Source organism: Macadamia integrifolia, chromosome 13 (genome assembly GCF_013358625.1).
Source record: "Macadamia integrifolia cultivar HAES 741 chromosome 13, SCU_Mint_v3, whole genome shotgun sequence".
Classification (NCBI taxonomy): Eukaryota; Viridiplantae; Streptophyta; class Magnoliopsida; order Proteales; family Proteaceae; genus Macadamia; species Macadamia integrifolia.
In genome coordinates, this window is record NC_056569.1 from 28,101 (window position 1) to 49,343 (window position 21,243).

Sequence of the window (21,243 nt, forward strand, 5' to 3'; positions counted from 1 at the left end):
AGAAAACAAAGTTAGGGCCCGTTTGATTTTGTTTCTACAAATGTGTTTTTTTCGTTTTTCTGTGCTCAGAAATGGAAAAACACCCCAAAAACTGTTTCGTTTCACTTGTTTTTCGAATGAAACTGAAATTGGTGATAAAGAGGTGCGAAAACAAAAAAAAAAACAAAAAAAACAAAAAAAACAAAAAAAACAAACAAAGTAAGGGCCCGTTTGATTCTGTTTCTAGAAATCTGTTTTTTTCCCCTTTTTTTATGCTAAGAAATGAAAAACACCCCAAAAACTGTTTCGTTTTACTTGTTTTTCGAATGAAACTGAAATTGGTGATAAAAAGGTGCGAACTGATAGCGGAGAATGATGACTGGAGGAGAGAGAGTGTCAGGCGACTTGGCTAGGAATGCAGCTTTGGCTTTGGATGACGATGATGGGGGTGATAGAGAAACTCTGGATCGTGGTCCAGGAGTTCCTCCACTGGGGAGTAGGCAGGATGGTGGGGATCATAGACTCTCTTATGCGAAGGTAGTTGGGAACTCGGCGTGGCCAGCGATGGATTCTCTTCCTGAACCGATTCAGACTGGGAATTTTCGTCGCATGGTGATTCCGCAAAAAAGATAACGAATCTAAGAGATAGAATTTTCTCTTTGCATTAATTGGCAAGGTGAACTTCTGTCTGAACTCCTTGGACGATCTGAGAACGGAGGCTCGGGAAAAGTGGAACTTAAGCCAAGGGGTAACTATGCACCCCCTGGGAAAAGGGTATGTTATTTTCCGGTTCAAATTGGAGGGAGACAAGGCAGAAGTGTGGAGGAGAAGCCCTCTTAGGTTTGGAGATCAAGTGATCCATTTCCAACATTGGAAACCTAATTTCAACATCCACGAGAAGCAGTCTTCACGAAGCTAATCTGGATCCGTTTTCGGGATCAGCCATTGGAATATTGGCATGAAAACGTTCTCCTGTCCATTGCAAAGGCAGTAGGATGACCTATAGCCCTAGATAGAAGGACGAGACAAGGTCTTCTTGGCTACTTTGAGAGAGTGTTGGTAGAGATTGATATCTCTGATTCGGCAAAGAGGGTGGAGGAGGTTCAGGTTGAAAGACTGGAAGTTGGTACAAACGAAGTCTTTGGTTTCATCCAGAAAGTGATTTATGAAGACAATATTGAACGATGTGGTTATTGCAAGCGGGTAGGGCATCTGGTTGGCAGTTGCAGGCAACAGAAGATAGACGATGAAAAGCAATCTACGGTAGAGAAGGCTACGCAGGTTCCAGGTGCGATCTACTGTGAAGATGGAGTCAACTCAAGCAGAGGCAACTCGGCTGAAACGTCTCCAACTAGGAGTCAATCAAGACCAAATCAAAATATTGATCCTGATCCAGTATCAGTTTCAGATATTCAAATTTCAAACCAGCCTTGCGCTGAGGAGGAATCTAGATTTTTTTGGAAACTACCAGGCATAGTCCGACTGTAAATGGTATGAGGCATAACGCTGCTTATTCCCCTCCTCAAAATATGGAAGGTGAGATGAATGAGGTGGATGGGTCAGATGCGGTTTCAGATAATGGGTTTACCCATGACCCTACTGCAAACCCGATCCAAGATTTGGACCAAGCGTCCTTGGGTTTGGAGAAGCCATGCTCGAACCCTGCGGCAGAAGGAGGCGTGCTTCCCGTCGCTTGGGTAAGGGAAGGGGTGATGATCGTGGTTCTCTCCATCCTCAAAACATTTCTTGGGGAAAATAAAACTAGAAAAGCCAAACAAAAAGTACATAGATATTTCACTCCATCATCCTCATTTGCAAAGAATAAGGGCCCATTTGATAACGTTTCAAGAAACGCGTTTCTGCCGTTTCTATTTCTAGAAACAGCAGAAACGAAGTAAAAAGCGTTTGATAAAACTGTTTCGTTTCACTTATTTTTAGAAATAGAAATATAAATTTTTACTTATTTATGGTTCAAGAAACGACCTAGGCGAAACATGTTCAACTTGTTTCGCCGTTTCTGAAAACGACTTATGGCAATTCTTTCACTGGTTACTATCGACTTCTAAAAACATGACTTATCAAACACCTTCAATTCTGTTTCTGTTTCTAGAAATAAAAATTTATGTTTCTGCCGTTTCTTGAAACAGATACGACAGAAACGTTATCAAACGGGCCCTAGATCTTATCATTGATCCCAAAATGAATCTTCAGAAGTTTAATGATCCTAAGTGGGGCCATGCCCATGCCCATGCCCAGTCCCAGTCATTTCATTCAAAATTGAACCCATTATGCATATGGCCGTCACTGCATACCTGCATCAATCCACAGTGGTACTTTAGTGTCTTTTTTGGTTTGTAGTGTCATCAACCAGCTACGTTAATGCTGTAACACCACTAATTAATATTTGCATTATAAATATGGGTACGTACTTGACCTTTAGCCTAGTAAGGAAATGGTCCCGCTTGGTGATGGGCCAAATTTCTTAATCTAGCCTTGCACTAAACCCCAAAAGTTCACATTTATTAAGTTTTGGCCACCAGATAAAAGACTCAGGTCTCAGCTCATCCATACATGGTCATCCTCTACTATTGCTGAGTGAATTATGAGGGGTAGATAGCTAGTGTCTTTCATCCAGAATTGATGTGCTTTTTTTCTTTTTTCTTTTTTGTATTTATTATATACTTGCAGTCTCTGGAATTGATCCTTAATTCCAATGGGTTCCACTATACATGGACTGCCAAAATTGTAGTTTGTTCTTCGTTAAACCAATCCAATAGTATTTTCCTCATTCACCCATATCTTGATCTTTTATGGTTCACTCATCACATGGTCATGTCTGAATCAAATTCAATGTCATTGGCCGGGTTTCTAACCCTCAACCCATCACCAATCAAGCTAAAGTGATAAGCATTTGGAAAACGAGATAAAACTAAGTAGCACCTAACCTACAGGGTTGAATGATGGAGGCTGGTCCGAAGTTAAACATGTGGTGATGGTGTGGGGTCCTAAGTATAGGGCCCAGAATCAGTCAACAGATGAAAAAGGGCGATAATTTGGACATTATAAAACAGCAGGGGTGAAGAAGAGATAAAAGTCTTCAAGTAGAGAGAATGCACTCGATTGCATATCACTATCAAGTTTCCTCAATTCCGTCTGTTACCTTTTTATGTTAGATTTTGTGTTTCCCAGTTTTTTAACTACCTTTATAGGGACTCACGGATAACCCCTCATTCATTTATTTCAAAATAAAGTGGGTTGGGTAGGGTATCCCCTAATTATTATTCAGAGAGAAAGAGAGAGAGAGATGTCCATGTCAGTCACATTAGAGAACTTATTTCTTCTTTTCTTTTTGGTCAACATCTGCTCAGATGATGTTTGGACCACTTCATTTTATTCAGGTGGACAAATACAGTGGGGGAAATGCTTCACTTATATTACGTGAACGGATCAGCCTCATGTACAAGAATATTTTCATACATCTATGGTTGGTGAATTTAGAATCTATTAAATAAAGAGAAAATAAAATTGATTTTAAATCCACGGATCAGGGGCATTATCGTACATGAATTTGAACCACACTCTCATATTACTAGTGGATCCGCTTGAATTGAACCCAAAGGGTAACGCATTTGGTGAGCAACGAACTTGGTACGAGTCAGAAACTCAGTCGTTCTAAATTCGATTTTCACTAAGTATACCTTGAGTCACTCACACGGGATATTTAGTGATTTTCATTACTTTCAGTAAAAATTGAATGATTCTCATTCAACATATAAAAGAGTAAAAGATGAAATCTTTACCTTCCCTTCTGCTAAGGTAAAGAATCTTTCTGGTTTTATGAGGTAGGGATGTGATCATGTGAATGCTAAATGCTCAATTACTAAAAGGACCACTACTTCACTTCACTCATTAAATTCAGTTTGGCTTGCACTGTGAAAGCATTCATTTGAGTAACACGGAGGGAAGTGAAACTCTTCTGTCGATGTGTAAACAGAGTTCTGCTGAAAGACGAAAGCTCCAAGGTCGATCAGCTTAAGCTAGAAGGAGAAATCTTCAATCTACATCTACCCAATAAAATCATGTCGAGGGATTTCTGTTTCTCACCAGTCACTTCTACTGGTAAGATCACGGCAACCTACTTCTCCATCTACCGAATTCTTGCTTTTATATTGCTACTTGCAGGATGGGCTTCTGCCAGAACCCCTTCCCTTCATGAACTTTCAACATAATGATAACTATTATTTTTTTTTCTTTTTTTTTTTCTAATTCTGCTGTTATACCTAGTTCCTATAAAGTTATTTCCATCTTAATTGGGTTAAGGACCCCTTTCTTTGATAAGAAGCAGGTTAGTGGTTAGTTCTTAGTATTTTCTGATTTTGACATTGCTAGTTGTTGGTTATAATTGTTTTCATCTTCATCTTTTTCTTCTTTAATTTCTTTCTTGAATTCCAGTAGTGACATCTTGCTTGAATGTCAATTAATGGTGGATTCTGATTAGTTCTCCTTTTTTTTTTTTTTTTTTTCCTTTAAACTTTCAGTGATTCGCCATCGTTAGCACGGAATGTGAGTAATGAGGCTCTGAAGATCGAAGTATTTGGAGGAGAAGATCTTCCCTCAATTGGAAGGTCGGTCATTCTCGGTGGCCTACGTGCACACAAATGTGGGGAGAGGAGCGAGAACTTCCCCAGAATCTGAACCCTAAGTGATTCTGATCAACGTCAAGGAGAATCACGAGGCGGTTGGTTTACTTTTGTTCATCCAGGTCTTCAGGCGCCAGGCTTTTCCTCACCACGGTTCACCATCGGCTTCAAATTTTACTGATCCGCGTGTCTTGGAGTGGGCGTGGGAGGGAGGATTTGGCTGATGTCTTCAATTTTGGAAGGGAAGTGTATCTATCTCATTGAAGGGAGCTTCAGAGCCGGTTCTCCATCCTCCCCCGCGAAACTCCACAGGCACAAATTCATTTCTTTGACTTCGATTCCAGCCGAAGTGATTGAACCTGTCATATCTAAGTCTTTCCCACTCAATCCATAAGCCAATAATCAATCAAATTTGTATAGAAAATTGATGATTACAAGTTCAACGATGGCAAAAGTGAATTAGGCTCTCGGGCATCCTTGCCTACCTATCCCAAATGGAATTAACTGAAAACCCTTGAAATCAATAGGGGCATCATTCAAGAAGAGACGATAACAATAATTGAAAACATCCAACCCTTGAAATCAATGCGTTAGATTTTTTCAATTATTGTTGTTGTGTCATCTTGAATGATGTCCCTATTGATTTCAAGGGCCATGATTTTCAGTTAATTCCGCTTGGGATAGTTGGGCAAGGATGTGCGGGAGCCCAATTCGCTTTTGCCATTGTTGAACTTGTAATTGCCGATTTCTTGCACAAGTTTGATTGGTCATTGCCTTATGGATTGGGTGGGGAAGACTTGATATGACAGAAGCTACTGCTATTTCAAGCCATTTGAACTCTATTCTTATTGTTGTTGTGACTCCTATCCAAGTGCCCCACCTAGCACATCTAGTGCTCCATATAAATAGATTTTTTTTTAATGAGATATTTTTGACTTCTTATATAAAGTCTATGTGATATACTTAGTAGCTCACCTTAATATATATGTATATATATAAATTTTTTTTTTTCAAGAAAATATGTGTGACTTCTTATATAAATTCTATGTGATATTATTAATTTAATTTTACTGTTCTTTTTTTTGGACTGCAAATGGCTCGGGATAAAAAACTATGGATTAATTGAATGTGACTCACATGCTGTTGTAAGTTGCATTTGAAATCAGTCTATTCCATGGTTCTTTGAACAACAATGGAGAAACTTCAGACAATACTTAAACAATATTCAGTGGTGCATTACTCACTGTTACAGAGAAATTAATTCAGTTGCAGATAAATTGGCAAAGCATGCTACAACAAATAGAAACTCTACAATTTGGAACCACCCTCCAGACTTTATAAATTATGATATAAATTGGAATTTCCAAAAAAGACCGAGATATCGGTTTATGTAATTTTCTTCTGTAATTTCTTTTGTTTGGATCTTTATCTTTGTTGATGGCAATGCCGAAGGTGGAATATTGATCCGAAGGATGTTTTGTACAGTTTTCTTTCCTTTTTCCTAGATTTAATGATATTCTTTAGATGACTTCTAGCAAAAAAATTAATTTAATTTTACTACAACCATATTTCTGAAAATAAATAATCAAATATTTATGTTGAGGAATTGTTCTATTTATTGGTGTCTGTGTTGGATCTCTAGATTGGCCATACTCTCTATGCACACTTATTGGTACTCCAACCTTTACTGAATCTGTCATAAATTTTCAATGCTTTATTTTACCATTTGGTAAAGTTTGTTTAAGTTGAATATTAACATGTGAGAGTCTAGGTCAATTCACGGTCTACCTGGGAACCAAAACATTCATCCGGATTGGGCCTGCCATATGGCAGATCTAGGTACTTGTTAAAGAGATTCCTTCCCCCATATTTGTGTAGGAAAACCAGATCTAAGCTGGAGATTGTTGTGGTCCCAAAAGGAATCCTCAATAGTTAGTGGATCCTACCTGAAAAGCTCAGAAGTTCCATAATTGGAAAAATTCACTTTTCTGAAGTTCCTAATTTGGATTGAGGAAAAAAATTAACCAATGTTGCATGGGATCCCTAGGGCACAAAAGAATATTATATCCTTTACATTGGGTAAATACATTTATGTGTGATCGTTGTTTTTGTATGATTTTTCTCTTTACACGGAAAGCATACATCAGAACTGAGATCTTCCCTCGAGATTTTCTTCATCCTTGAACTAAAGTTTTCATGCTCTAATTTTAATATTACTTATTGGGACTCTGGTATAATTCATCCTTAAAAGTTAACCCTTCAATAAAGGAGATCCAAGTGTTTATAAGTCTTGACATCTTAAATTTTTGGTGAGGGTAAATCTTTTTTTTTTTTTTTTTCTATGGGGGGAGGGGGGGTGTCATGGTTTTAAATCTTCACATCAGGTAACCACATCCAATATGCAAAACTGCAATTATATTGCATGGAGCCCAATAAATATCACTAAGACCACACTTATAAATGCCAAAGCTCATGTGAGAGAGAGCCCGAAGAGAGAGAGAGAGAGAGAGAGAGAGAGAGAGAGAGAAATGGAGAGGGGCTACAGGTCTATGTTTGGTGGTGTTCATGCAAGGGTAGAACCCACGGCGAGAGTGCCATCCATCTTGGTCTACCCAGTAAAATCATGTCCAGGAGTCTGTTACTCAAGCACCAATCACTTCAACTGGTAAAACCTCATCAACCCACTTCTTCTCAATTATAGTAGTCTCTAGTTTCTAGTTTCTTCTCTGTGGGGTATTACTGATTCTGTGTTCTCCTCAAACAATAGAGAAGCCATATAAATAGAGGAACGTACCCGACTTTAGTGTAGGAAGGAAGGAGTGATCAGGCTTAGTGATCCTAAGTGGGGCCATGCCCATTCCTAGTCCCGGTCCCAGTCCCTTTCCCATTTCATTCAAAGTTGAACCCATTATGTATATGGTCGTCACTGCATATCTGCGTCAATCCATAGTGGTACTTTAGTGTCTGTTTTTGGTTTGTAGTGTCATCACCAGCTACGTTAATGCTGTAACACCACTAATTAACATTTGCATTATAAATATGGGTATGTACTTGACCTTTAGCCTAGTCAGGAAATGGTCCCGCTTCGTGATGGGCCAGATTACTTGCACTAAACCCCAAAAGTTCACATTTATTAAGTCTTGGCCACCTGATAAAAGACTCAGGTCAGCTCATCCATAATGGTCATCCTCTACTATTGCTGAGTGAATTATGAGAGGTAGGTATCTAGTGTCTTTCATCCAGAATTAATGTGCTTTCTTTTTTGTATGTTTTATATATTTGCAGTCTCTGTAGTTAGAGATCAATTATGTGTGTCTGTGTTGAGAGGGGGGGTTATTTAAAGTTGAAACTCCTGCCTCACAACTCTTTTCCTATCACTAAAAAAGGAACAATTTAGTGCACGAGGCTCCCGTTACCTTAGGGTCTAAGAGAGGCAAGTGTACGCAGCTTTACCTTCAACTTCGCAGAAGAGGCTATTTCCAAAACTCATTTCCTATCACTGTAAGGCACTAATCAAAGATGTTTCTTCAAAGCTAATATGTATTTCCACAATGTTATTGGTGAAGTTTGATTTCGGTTTAATTTAAGAAGTATTGATGATTTTTCTCAAACGACAACGGTCCCACTTGCTAGTAAGAAGGCCGTGGGGTTGCCAGGGGGTGTAGGGGGCGAAGCCCCAAACCAAATTTTTTTATAAGAATCAATTGTTTACTGGGCTAATTTGAACTTTTTGGGATTAGGGTTTCCCTATATATTGCGTTTTGAATGTGTAAAGCACAATATATGTTATCATATTAGTGAAAGCTCTGATTATTGCTTGGCCATGGATGTAACCCACTTTGGGTGAAGTATGCAAATCTGTGTGTGTCTGTGTGTATATGTGTGATTTCTCTTTTGTTCTCTTTTGCATATTGTTGTTCTACTGCGGTGTTAATCCCTATGTTGTTTGAGAAAGAGAGAGAGAGAGAGTTGTAAATGATAATCACTACCTACTAATATATTAGTGGGTTTAATGTGAATTTAGGTTGGGAAGGTGATTGGTTAATAGCTAACACTGCTTGGCTAGCTTAAAGAACGATTTTTTTTAGTGGGGTGGGGGGGGGGAAGCGGTGAGCATCGGATGACCGAGACGACCTTGGGGCGCATACCCGGATGCTCTCGGCCATCCAATGCTCACTGCATCGCCGCACTCACTGCAAGACTAACCGCTTAAAGAATGATTAGAGAGGAACGAGGGAAGGAGTGAAGGGCCCTTATAATGTATCACAAAAGGGGGAAAAGTGAATGCAATGGCCGAGAAAAACAAACCCTAATAATATATAGCAAAAGAGGAAAAAAGAAATGTGGAATGACAACTTACTCTGTATATATTAAAGCAATAATTAACCTAGCTATACAAATAAAATACATAAAGATGAGCTGAATGCAGTCATTTATGAACCAATAAATCTGATATAGCTAATAAAGGATGAACAAAATATCACCATTAGTGCAGGTGGGGCCTTCTATCTTGTCTTTGGCACAAACTTTGAGGCATTGAGTGGTTAGTGGGTATTTTTCTTTCTCCTAATAAGCAGCAACTTTATTGATCAAATTTTGGAATAAAATTGAGATTTATCTTATGATCAATCTTCTTCAATGAATCAACCATGAATAGAAGGAGATGATGATACCACAAAATAATGGAAAACATATAAATGTTTTTTAAATAATATTTTGATTTTTATCCGATTTTTCTAATTTTGAATTGGTTTTCGGATTCAATTGATTCATTTTGATTTGATTTTTTTCTTTTTTTAAGAAGACCTAAACCGGTTTCAATTTTTGGAATTGGATCATTGTATTTTGGATTTGGTTTCTAGTTTTAGTGCGAGGGTCTACTCTCCCTTTAATTTTTAATATCTATATTTTCAATTTGATTTCTAGCTTCATATGATTTGGTCCTGTGACTTGTGTCTCCATCGTGAGAATGAAAGGTTTGTTAAAGGTAGTATTATTGATGTGCAAAAACATTTGTATATCATTTTTGGTAGAACATGCTTTTATGAAATTTTGAAGAACGTTTTGGATTTGATTAACCTTTTGTATTTCATTTATATATATATATATATATTGTTGCTAAAGATCAGCAAGTGCTATTAATAAAAAAAAAAAAAAGGGAGAATACAAGAGAACTCTTCAAGTTCTTACGCCACCTTCTGCATGGCCATCAGCAGAGAAAAGAACTCAAAGCAAAAGAAAATAATTACAAAAATCGGAACCATGGTCTTTGAAGACAGTCCCAATCTAGATCAGAGACTATAAAGTTAGGAACACTATCCCAGATTGATGAAGTATGAGTAGTAGAGGCATGTTTCGCTAACTTCTCAGCAACTATGTTTGTCTCTCTATAGCAATGAGATATCACCCAAAGTGTGCAGTCCAAATAGCTTTTGAAAAATAGCCATGATTGTTGAAAACAACATGGAATTTTCTGGTTTCTTTTGCAGGACACCACTGATTGTGAATCACACTCAACCCATAACTTGGCAAATCTTTTTGTAGATGCAATCCTAAGGCCATGAAAGAATGCTGCAAATTCCGCCGTAAAGTTTGAGCCAACTCCTTCATAAATTGCAAAGCACCCTAAGCTATTACCCCTTTCTCCTCTAAAAATGCCACCAGCTCCTGAACATCTTGGGTTTCTAAGAGAACACCCATCAATATTCAACTTAATGAATCCATCCGCTGGAGCATTCCAAAACAGCTCTTGAATTCTTCTAGCCTGAGGCAAGGAAGAATATACTTTAAACTTTTTGGAAAGGAGAAGATCACCCAATGACTTTATTTGGGTAGGAACCAAATACGAAAAGTCACTAAGATCCCTCAAAACAGCATGCTCCATCAATTCCACTGATTTGAGATTATTATTAAACCTCCTTTGGTTTCGCTCTAACCAAATCTGATAAGGAATGATAACAACTAGAGGAAGCCATAGCATATTAGAATGCACTGCATTTTTTTTCCTTTTCCACCATGAGAAGAGATTTTCAATAGAAGGGAAGTCACTCCATTGCTGATCAAAGTGATTGAGCATAAGAGACCAAAGATGGACAGAGTACTCACATTCAAGGAAGAGATGCGTGAAAGTTTCTTCACTTTTGCAACATAAGCTACACATAGATGCCAACGGGATAGATTTTTTTTTTAACCATGTCATCCGTGGGCAAGCAGCCATGAGCTAAACGCCACCCAAATACTGAGTTTCTAGGATGAAGGCCTTTTTGCCAGACCATCCGCCACCAGCCCTGAATAGGGTATTTTTCTCTTAACTTTCCCAAGCAGAAGATGTAGATAAAACACCTGATTCAATAAGAGACCCAAGACGACTATCTTGAGTAGCAACTGACAGGAGAGAAACCAATGAGATTCAATTGCAAATAGATTGCAAGAGAGGTGATTGCAAAATAGGAAAATTCCATTGACCGTCTGAGATGAAATCAGAAACTGAAGCCATGAGCCTGCAATTGATTGGATGATCATTTGCAATTTCATCATACAACCTTGTAGAGCTTAACCAACGATCATACCAGAAATTAATGGAGGCACCATCTCCCACTACACAACGTTCTGATTCACAAACAAAACTTCAAACTTTTCGTAAAACTCCAAACTTTTCGTAGTCTAGATAAAATAGAGGAAGGAGCATACCCTTTAAGATTACCATCATGGGTCATATATCTTCCTCTAAAGAAAGCAGCAAACTCTGAACAATCTGACCGGATGTGCCAGCTTAGCTTAGAAAGCAAAGCTAGGTTGACATCTCTAAGATGACAAACGCCGGGACCTCCTTCATTCGTTGGCTTGCAAACAGTGGCCCACTTAACAGTAATACCTTTAGAAGAACCAGCATCACCACTCCATATAAAGTTTTTGATCCACCTCTCCATTAGTGCAATAGAAGAAGATGGCCAAAGGTATACTGAAAAGTTATGCAATGGAATACTGCTCATAACGGTCTTCACCAGTTCCACCCGTCCTGCAAAAGACAATAACCGACCTTTCCATCCAGCCAACCTAGACTTGAACTTGCCTACTAACGGAAGGGTCCTCTCTTTCTTTACTTGGCCTTTAAAGATTTCCATGCCCAGGTAACGAGTTGGGAAGTCGCATATAGGAATATTTAGGATTTCCTTAATTTTGCGCTTCCTAGCTGTTGGAATGGCAGCCAAAAAGATTTTACTCTTTTCCAGGTTTATTTTCTAACCTGAGTAACTCTGATATATATCTAGAAAATTGTTAAGATTCATTACCCCCTTCAAATCTGCATTTATAAAAATAAAGAGATCATCAACATATAAAATATGAGAAAGGGTGTAAACATTCCTTGGACCAGGAATCGGCTTCACATAGCCTTTTTCTCTGAGGTCACGAAGACCATGACATAGAGCTTCTTCTACAAGGATGAATAACATATGTGAAAGAGGATCTCCCTGGCGAAGACCTCTTTCAACTCCAAAATATCCCATGGGGCCTCCATTAACTAAAATCAATAACTTGGTTGTGATCAGAATCTATTTCATTTGTATTTCATATATAAGCACAACTTCTCTCTTTCCTGCCACGGACTTCTCCTCTCATTTCATTCTCTCTCTTTTTGCTCTCTCCTCTTCTTATTACATTATAGGGTTGGAAACTCAAGTGTGTTGAGGAGCAAGGATTTTGGAACCCTAGAGAGAGAATATACAATATATTACTAGGTATTGTTTATTCAAACTTATTTTTATTGTTAATGTCATAAGTGGGATCCATATAATACTAGATCCTAATACTTCTAACACTGGACAAGTTTCTGATGTACTCTTAAAATGACAATTTTCAATCATGTCCATTCTGAACCTAATTGGAGTAATATATGGGTTTTTCTCAGATTATACTCTTTTTTTTTTGGCTTCATGTATATTAAAAGAAGAAAAAGAAAATAATATGTACAATCAAAGAGGAGGACAAGGAAGCCACCCCTCCCACTGGAAGAGAAAGCTAGACATTGAACCCACCTTCAGCATTGCCATCAGCAGGAAACAGCGACCGACAAACTCAACCCAAAAATAAGAGAAAAAACAACAAATGCACATTAGCACGTCCTATACCTAGGACAACCAGAGGCATCCATATCTAAGTCCATCTTCACCAAGGGAGATAAAGTGGAAACCGGAGTTGACACTTCAAAACGAGCTGTTGATTTTGATAAAAAATCAGCAACCGAATTTGCCTCGTGAAAACAGCAGGTTATCTTCCACTCCACCTCGCTCAGGTAAGACAAGCAGTTACTCCACCTTTGACAAGCTATCCAATGGGGTTGTTTCTTCAAAAAGACGGTAACAGCCACCACTGAATCACAATCAATCCACAGTCGCTGAACACCCATTTGCTGCGCCACATCTAATCCAATCATGATCGCCAAGAACTCCGCCTCTAGGTTCATTCTGACGCCTAGGAAGGTTCTAAAGTTACCCATCACCTGAGCCTTATCATTCCTTAAGACACCCCCTGCTCCAGATTTCCCTGGGTTGCCAATAGAGCAGCCATCAGTGTTAATTTTCACCCAGCCATCCTAAAGAGGACACCAATATATCTCGAAAATTTCCCGAGTCTTATTTCGGATCCTTGAGAAACCTAGATTTCTAGCATTCAGAAGGTCACTTATGGAAATGGCTGACCCTGAGTGCAACAACTAGTGGGAACTAATTTCGCTTCTCACCAAGCTGAAGCACTGGTCTGCAGATTTACTAATTCTATCATATCTCCTTCCATTCCTTTCCAACCAGATAAAATAAGGGATTAATATAAAACCCTTCGCCCACAGCCCCTTAAACATAACCTTAACAGCTTGAGACTTCCACCACGCCATTAAGGCATCCATGCCATCAAAACCAGGCCATCTCATCCCAAAACAAGCATAAAATTCTTTCCACAAGTGTGTCGCGAAAGAGCACTCATAAAATACATAAAATGGGTGGTTTCTTGATTCCTCTTTATAACCACATAGACTACATCGCGAAGACAACTGAATTCCACATTTTTTGACATTATCATCAGTTGGTAACTTGTTTTTTATCATTCTCCATCCAAACATAGCTTGTCTAGGCTGAAGCTGAGGATTCCAAACCACAGACCACCAACCCACCTTTGGCGCCTCCTATTTCACCTTATCCCACGCCGATTTCAGAGTGAAAACACCCGCTGAGGTTAGCCCCCAGTGACATTTGTTCACCACATCTAAAATCCTAACAAACTTTGCCTGCTCAAATATTTTCTTCAAAAAACCAGATTTAACCATTGGAAAGTGCCACTCACCTTGGCTTATGAAATCTGAGACCCTTGCTTGCATAGAAGAATCCATCTGCATTGCAGCCATCTCGATAATAGACATACTCCCCAACCAGCTATCTGTCCAGAATTTGATCTGATGACCATTCCCAACAGTCCACTACTCATGAGACTCCATCCACCTCCAAAACTTCTTCATGCCTAACCATATTGATGATGAAATATGACCAGATTTTAGAGATCCATCCTCCTTCAAGAAATGGGCACGAAGGAAATTACTTATCAAGGAATTTTCATGTTTAATTTGCCAGGCTAATTTACACAAGCAAGCAAAATTGACATCTCTTAATTTCCTTATGCCAAGACCACCCTCCATTTTGGGTTCGTAGACTTCCTCCCATTTAACAACTATCTTCTTTCCCGAGTACATATCTCCTAACCAGATAAAATTACCCATCCACTTCTCTACCAATTGGATTGTACTCCCTGGCCACCAATATATCCCAAAATTGTGAACAAGGATATTGGAAATGACAGATTTAACAAGTTCCACCCTGCCCACCATAGAGAGGAGTCTTCCTTTCCAGCCCGATAACCTTTTCTTGATTTTGTCTAGAAGAGGCAGCATGTAATCTCTTTTCACTTTTCCCTTGAATAGCTCAACCCCCAAATATTTAGTGGCCATCCTTGCAGAGGAGATACCCGAAAAATCAGTAATAAAATGCTTTATATGGGGAGCTATTTTTCCAAAAAAATAAACTACTTTTTTCTAGGTTAAATTTTTGGCCTGAATAAGCTTGATATTTAACTAGAAAAGAGTGAATATTCCTTACATATTTAGCAGAAGCATTCATGAAAACAAATATATCATCAGCAAATAACAAGTGGGAAGGAGTAACCACACCTCGAGGACCTGAAAGAGGCTTTATCAAACCCTTGCACACCAAACCATTAAGGCCTCTACAAAGAACTTCCTCTGCCAAAATAAATAGGATTGGGGAAAGGGGGTCACCTTGACACAGACCTTGACCCACCTCAAAGAAACCAGTTGGGCCTCCATTCAGCAACATAGATATCCTTGAAGAGATCAGAAGTTGGTGAACCCATGACATCCAAGTTTCGAAAAAGCCAAATTTCCTCAGAGTTGCGAAGAGGAAATCCCAAGATAAGGAGTCATATGCCTTCTGAAAGTCCAACTTCAGCCCCATTCCACCTCCCCTTACAACTGAATGCATTAAGTTTGATAGTTCAGATGCCAAACTGATGTTTGCCGATATGATCTTCCCCTTTTGAAAAGCTCCCTATTCTTCTGAGATCAATCTTGGTAAAAGAGACAAGAGTCTTGAGGACATGATTTTGGATATCACTTTACAATAGAAGTTACCCATACAGATTGGGCGGAATATATCTAAGGATGATGCCCCTTCAACTTTAGGGATAAGGAAAATAAAATAGTTATTGATGCCTTTTGGCAACCAGCCATGCACAAAAAAGATTTTCACTGCTCTACAAAAGACGTCCTCAACTATATCCCAACATTTTCTGAAAAAAACCACTTGGGAACCCATCAGGACCAGGCGAGCTGGTAGGATCCAAGTCCCATACCGCTTTTTTATTTCCTCCCTGCTAGGAATGGCGTCCAAACCAGCTACTTCATCCTCAACCAAAACCCTAGGAATAATAGCTAACAACTCATTATGAGTTGTTGTTGCTGAAGGCTCATGAAATTTCTGGAAAAATTTGATACATAGGAAGCGATGCCCTGTTGATCAGTCATCCACGAGCCATCCTCCTTCTTTAGAGAAGTAATTTGATTTTTTGGACGACTCAATTTTACTGAAAGGTGGAAGAATTTTGAATTTACATCGCCATTCTTCATCCATTTCAGCTTCGCCTTCTTTGCCCACATTTTGTCCTGCAGCTGAGTCATCTTCAACAATGTTGTCTTTGCATCTGCTTCTTTGTTGAATAACTCATCCGACATTCCATCCACCTAAATGATGTCTTGAACATTTTTTAAGGCAAGCCTCACCCTCTCCACCTCTTCATTTAGATTGGGGAAGACAACTCGGGACCAAGTCTTCAGCTTCTCCTTCACCATTTTTATCTTTTTAGCCAAAACAAAAATGGGATTGCTGCCAACATATCCCTGCCAAGCCTCATTCACCACGGAGAGAAAGCTTTCATTATCCATCTAGAAGCTATGGAAACGAAAGGGAAATTTTTTTGGCTTTGGAACATCATCAGAGACAACCAATAAAGGAGCATGGTTTGAAATAAAAGACACCAAAACCCTTTGTTTCAGTCTTAAAGACGCCCAGCCACTTCTCATTACAAAAAATACGGTCAAGAACTGTTGTCACATTCCCCCTCCTACGATTGTTTGTCTAAGTAAACTTCTTTCCCTGCGAGGGTACCAGAAGCAACTCACAAACATCCACCATGGTCTGAAATTCAGCTGCCAATCCAAGATTGAAGATTCTAGGACCTCTTTTCTCATGAGAGGCCAAGGTAGCATTAAAATCCCCAATCACTGACCAAGGGATTGAGGCAGATACATGATGCTCCAAGTCAAGCCACAAATTGCGATGCTCAATCTTGAAAGAACTTGTGTGGACAAAGGAGAATCCCACACTACTACTAGACCACTCAACGACAATTGAAATGTGTTGCACAGACATAGCTACTACCGTTGGACATTTTAAACCATACCTCCAAATAGTCCATATATTAGGGATTTTCCCATCCCTCTCGTTATGCAAAAAATCCATGCCATAACCCAATTTACTAAAAAATAAAGAGGGATTTTTACATACCTGGATCATGGGTTCCACCAAGCACAATACATTCGGAGACTATTCTTTCAACAACAATCGTAAGGGACCTACAGCAGCAGCCTTCCTGATGCCCCTAATGTTCCAGTACATGACCTTCATGGATCACCGTTTTGATGGGTAAGATTTGTCAGACTTTTTAGTCTAACCTCCCTTTTTCTCCTTTTGCATACCTCCAACTACCAAGCCTTCAGGTTCCTTCTCCCTTGCCACCACTGCCTTGTCTATAGCCAGAACCTTTGAATGGACAACAGAGATCACCCCGGCTGAGCAGTGCACCTCAGGCATCGAGGAAACTAAGTGTTCCACACCCAACTCAGCATGAGCATGGTCCCCTCCATTATCGTCACCCCTACCCCTACCCAGCCTTCTTGTAGGGTAACGTGATTCATTGAGAGGAGCCCTTTCCACAATTGCCGCCCTTAAGCTAGCTGCCTAGCCCAGCAGAGCTGGAGCCAAATCTAGGTTTGGTTCATCACACGGGTAAGGGTCCGAACCATCAGAGTCCATGTCCAATCCTTCCACCTCACCTTCCATAATAGGAGGAGAAAAATTAGAAACATCAGCGCCCTTACCTATCCCAGACGGACTGTTAAGGGAAGTTTCCAATAAAATTTGAATTCCTCCCTCAATGATAGGTAAGTTTTAATTTTGCTGATTTAAATTAGATATGGGATCATAATCAATCAGCTGATGTGGCGATAATTGATTCTTAATTTGAGATGAATCTTTCGAGTTAACTCCACCTGAGTTGACTCCATCTTCAATGTATATGGCCCCTGGAACCTACGCCGCTTTTTCTATCGCACACTGCTTTCCCTTATCTTGTTTCCGCTGCCTGCAATTGGAGACTAGATGACCTACATGCATGGTTTTAAGTATCGGTGCGAATCGTGCCGTATCGGCTGATACGTATCCGTATCGGTAGGCATCGGCACGATACACACCGATACGCTATGGGGAATTTTGGGCCCTCTTTTGTGTATCGACATATCGTACGTATCGTATCGTGCCATACCATATTGGTACCGATACGTACGATACTTTGCGATACGAACTTTTGAAAATCTGAAAGTTCCCAAGAGTATCGGTATGTATCGATACCGTATCGGTACGTATCGACGGTATCGTGCAGTATTGAGCCATATCGTACGGTACGATATGGCTACTTAAGTGTGAATGTGCCTTTTATTGTTTGAAACAAACACTTCACACTCTCACCAACAGTTTTCTATATTTTGCTTCTTTCTTGCCCTTTGATTCACACACCTTTTTGGAGACTCAATTAATAAATTGAAAGAAACATTGTTGAAGTGAATGGTTCAAAGAAGGAGAGAAACATAGTCCAAGAAGAACCTGGAAGGCTTGAATTTGAAAGTTGAAACATTTGAATAGTAAGTTCTTGAATCTTTACTCACTTTTTTCAACTTTAACCTTAGATTTTCAAGTTTTTTTTATAAATCTAAGGTTCATCATACTTAGAATCACATTTTGTGCATCATTATTACATGAAATCATTGGATTTATAAGGATTTACAAACTTTTTTCAAGAGAAAATGAGGGTTTCAATTTTTTTCAAATTTCTTAGATCTACTCATGCTCAATAGTTAAAAATGTTTAGATTTTTTATGTTAAGTAAAAACAAGTATTCTACAACTTCCATGGAAATTTTTTATTTTTCTCAAAAAAATATTTTTTTTAATTTTTTATTCCAAAATTAATTTAAAAAAAGAAAAAAAGAAAAATCCCCAAATTTTTTTTTTTTTAGAAAATTTAGTTCATTCAACTCTTAAAAATAATGTCATAACTTATAATTACTAAATACATGATTTCAAATGAAACCCACATTTTTTCCCCAAAAAAGTGAGGGTTTTTTTTTTTTTATTTCTTAGATCTACTCAAATATATTGTTCCACACTTTGTTGATTTTTTATATGTTCTTTAAAAACATTTAATCTACAACTTCTATAAAAAAAATTTAATTTTTCTAAATAGTTTGAATTTTTTATTTTTTTTTTATTTGTCTATCAATACGATACCCTCTACTTAAGTATTTATGCATTCTGCATGTTATATATAGCTTTTTTTAACTTTTTTTTATGCAAAAGTGTATAAAAATGTATTCCCTATCCATTTATGTGCGTATCTTTAGCATATCTTAGCGTATCTCCGATACGATACGATACCTTCCGATACGTATCTTAATTTTGACCGACCGATACGGTGACCGATACCGATACTTTAATCCTTGCCTACACGCTTACAGTAGCCACAATGCTCCACGTTGTCTTCATAGATCACCTTTTGACAGAACCCAAACACTTGATTTGTACCGAGTTCAAGCCTTTCAACCTGGACTTCCTCCACTCTGACTGCGGACTTAGAGATATCAATCTCTACAAGCACCCTTGCAAAATAGCCAAGAAGACCTTGTCTCGTCCTCCTATCTAGGGCAACAGGGCACCCCACTACCTTTGCAATAGATAAAAGGACGTTCTCATGCCAGTATTCCAACGGCAGGTCTAGAAAACAAATTCAGACAAGTTTTGTGAAAGACTGCTTCTCATGGATATTAAAATCCGGGTTCTCAGATTTTACTCACCAGTACTAAAATCGGACTAATATATGGTCCTTCATCCTAATTGATAACTCATCAGACTCTTTTCTGGTGCAAGAATCTCTCTCTCTCTCTCTCTCCACTTAGCTCAAATGCACTCATGTAAACAAACTATCAAGCTTTCATTTCTCTTTCTCCACTTGATCAAAGACATGGGCCAATCAACCAAGCTTGGCTAGGTTGGTCAATCATAGAACCTTTTCTTGACACAACCTTTATCACCTCCCAATATTAACTCCTAGCTAACATCTCCCACTTAGACCTTAATAAAATTATCTCTCATGATCCTTCCTTATACTCAAATAAAAGTTCTATGGGCCCAAATATATGACAATTCATGAGAATGAAGATTCCTTATGACCACTATTTTCTTTGGAAGATGAGGTCTCACTTATTATATTTTTGGTAAAAATTAGCAAAGGAATATTATTGAGAAAGAATGAAAGAAATACAAAATTCTGACAAAAAAAAATCAGATTGTTGTCTCAATTATCATCTTTTTTTTTTCTAGAGATAAAAAATTTTATTAAAAAAGAGAGAGAAAGAAAATACAACTCAGCCAAAAAAATTTATAAACCCCCACCTTCTGCATGGCAATCAGCAGGGGAGAATAAATCAAGAAAAATTAACATAAACGAAACTGAGGTCTCAATTATCATCTTGTCTCACCCAACAATACATGAAAAGAAAGTCAATAATCTAATAATGAGAATGTCAATTTTTTTTTCACTAAATGAAATTTAGAAAAAATTTAAAAAAAATAAGTAGTGTACATCGAACACCCGAGATGGTAATAAATCTCTCTCCCAACCCCCACCTTCGGCATTGCCATCAGCAGGGGAAAGGAGAAGAGGAACTATCAAAACCTATAGTTGGGTCTACCATTAGCACCTCTGCTATGGTGCTCCACTACATGATTTGGAAATAAAATATTAGCCTCAAAAACACCCGTCTTTGCCGCATCTCTTGCTAAGAAATCCGCAATGGTATTTGCCTCTCTGAAGTTATGGGTAATCTTCCAGTTAATACCGTCCATCGCTAAGCTGCAAACCAAGGAACTTTTTGTTGTTGAATCAGCATCACCACCGCAGTAGAGTCTGACTCAACCCATAGGCATTGGAATCCCAAGTTTCTAGCATGCATGAGGCCTTCCATCTCTGCTTGGAAAACCCCCAAGGTTTTATAGGACCCTAGCACTCTTCCCAGCCAGTCTCTGAATACGCCACCAGCACCTGCTCTGCCTAGGTTTCCCAACGAACTGCCATCAAAGTTGAGCTTAACCCAATTTACTGGAGGCTTACACCAAAAAACTTCTAGAACAGGTTTGGCGGGCATGTTTTGAATAGGCAACTCCAACCTTCTACAGCACATCATATCAGCCATGGTTCTGACTACCCCTTTAGTGCTAGGCTTGCACCACTTTACCTCTTCAAGAATAGAAAGGCAAACATGCCTAGTATGTCTCCAGCCTTCATCATGCCTTCGAATATTCCTTTCTCTCCATATGTTATCTGCCACGATGAACAACCCCATCTCCCAAGCTTCTTTACATGTGACCTACCTCATGGACCTTTTCCACCATTGGAAAAGCATAGGAACTGAAGGAGGAGTGGTCCATATTATGTTAAAGCATCCGCAAAAGAAAGACCAGATTTCATTCACGAAGGGGCAATGCAAGAAGAGGTGGGCCATATCTTCTTAATCTGCACCGCATAAGCTCCATTTAGAGGCAAGGGCAATGCCTCTCCTTCTCACCTCCTCGTCAAACGGCAGCCTTCTATGGACCAGACGCCATCCTAAGATGGACTGTCTGGGCTGAGCCTTTTTACCCCGGACAATAGACGCCCAAGGAACCTTAGGATTG

At 38.9% G+C, this 21,243-nt stretch overlaps 1 protein-coding gene and 1 long non-coding RNA gene across 2 annotated transcripts; one reads left to right on the plus strand and one right to left on the minus strand.

The window, feature by feature from the left end:
• The first annotated feature begins 3,909 nt into the window (after positions 1-3,909).
• LOC122058603 lies at positions 3,910-5,629 on the plus strand. The gene is made up of 2 exons (XR_006133855.1): positions 3,910-4,098; positions 4,518-5,629. It is a non-coding gene; the product is annotated as an uncharacterized LOC122058603 (long non-coding RNA).
• A 14,788-nt stretch (positions 5,630-20,417) lies between these two features.
• LOC122059757 lies at positions 20,418-20,912 on the minus strand. The gene has a single exon (XM_042622796.1). It carries the CDS (start codon positions 20,910-20,912, stop codon positions 20,418-20,420), a length of 495 nt encoding a protein of 164 aa, XP_042478730.1.
• Positions 20,913-21,243: the final 331 nt, after the last annotated feature.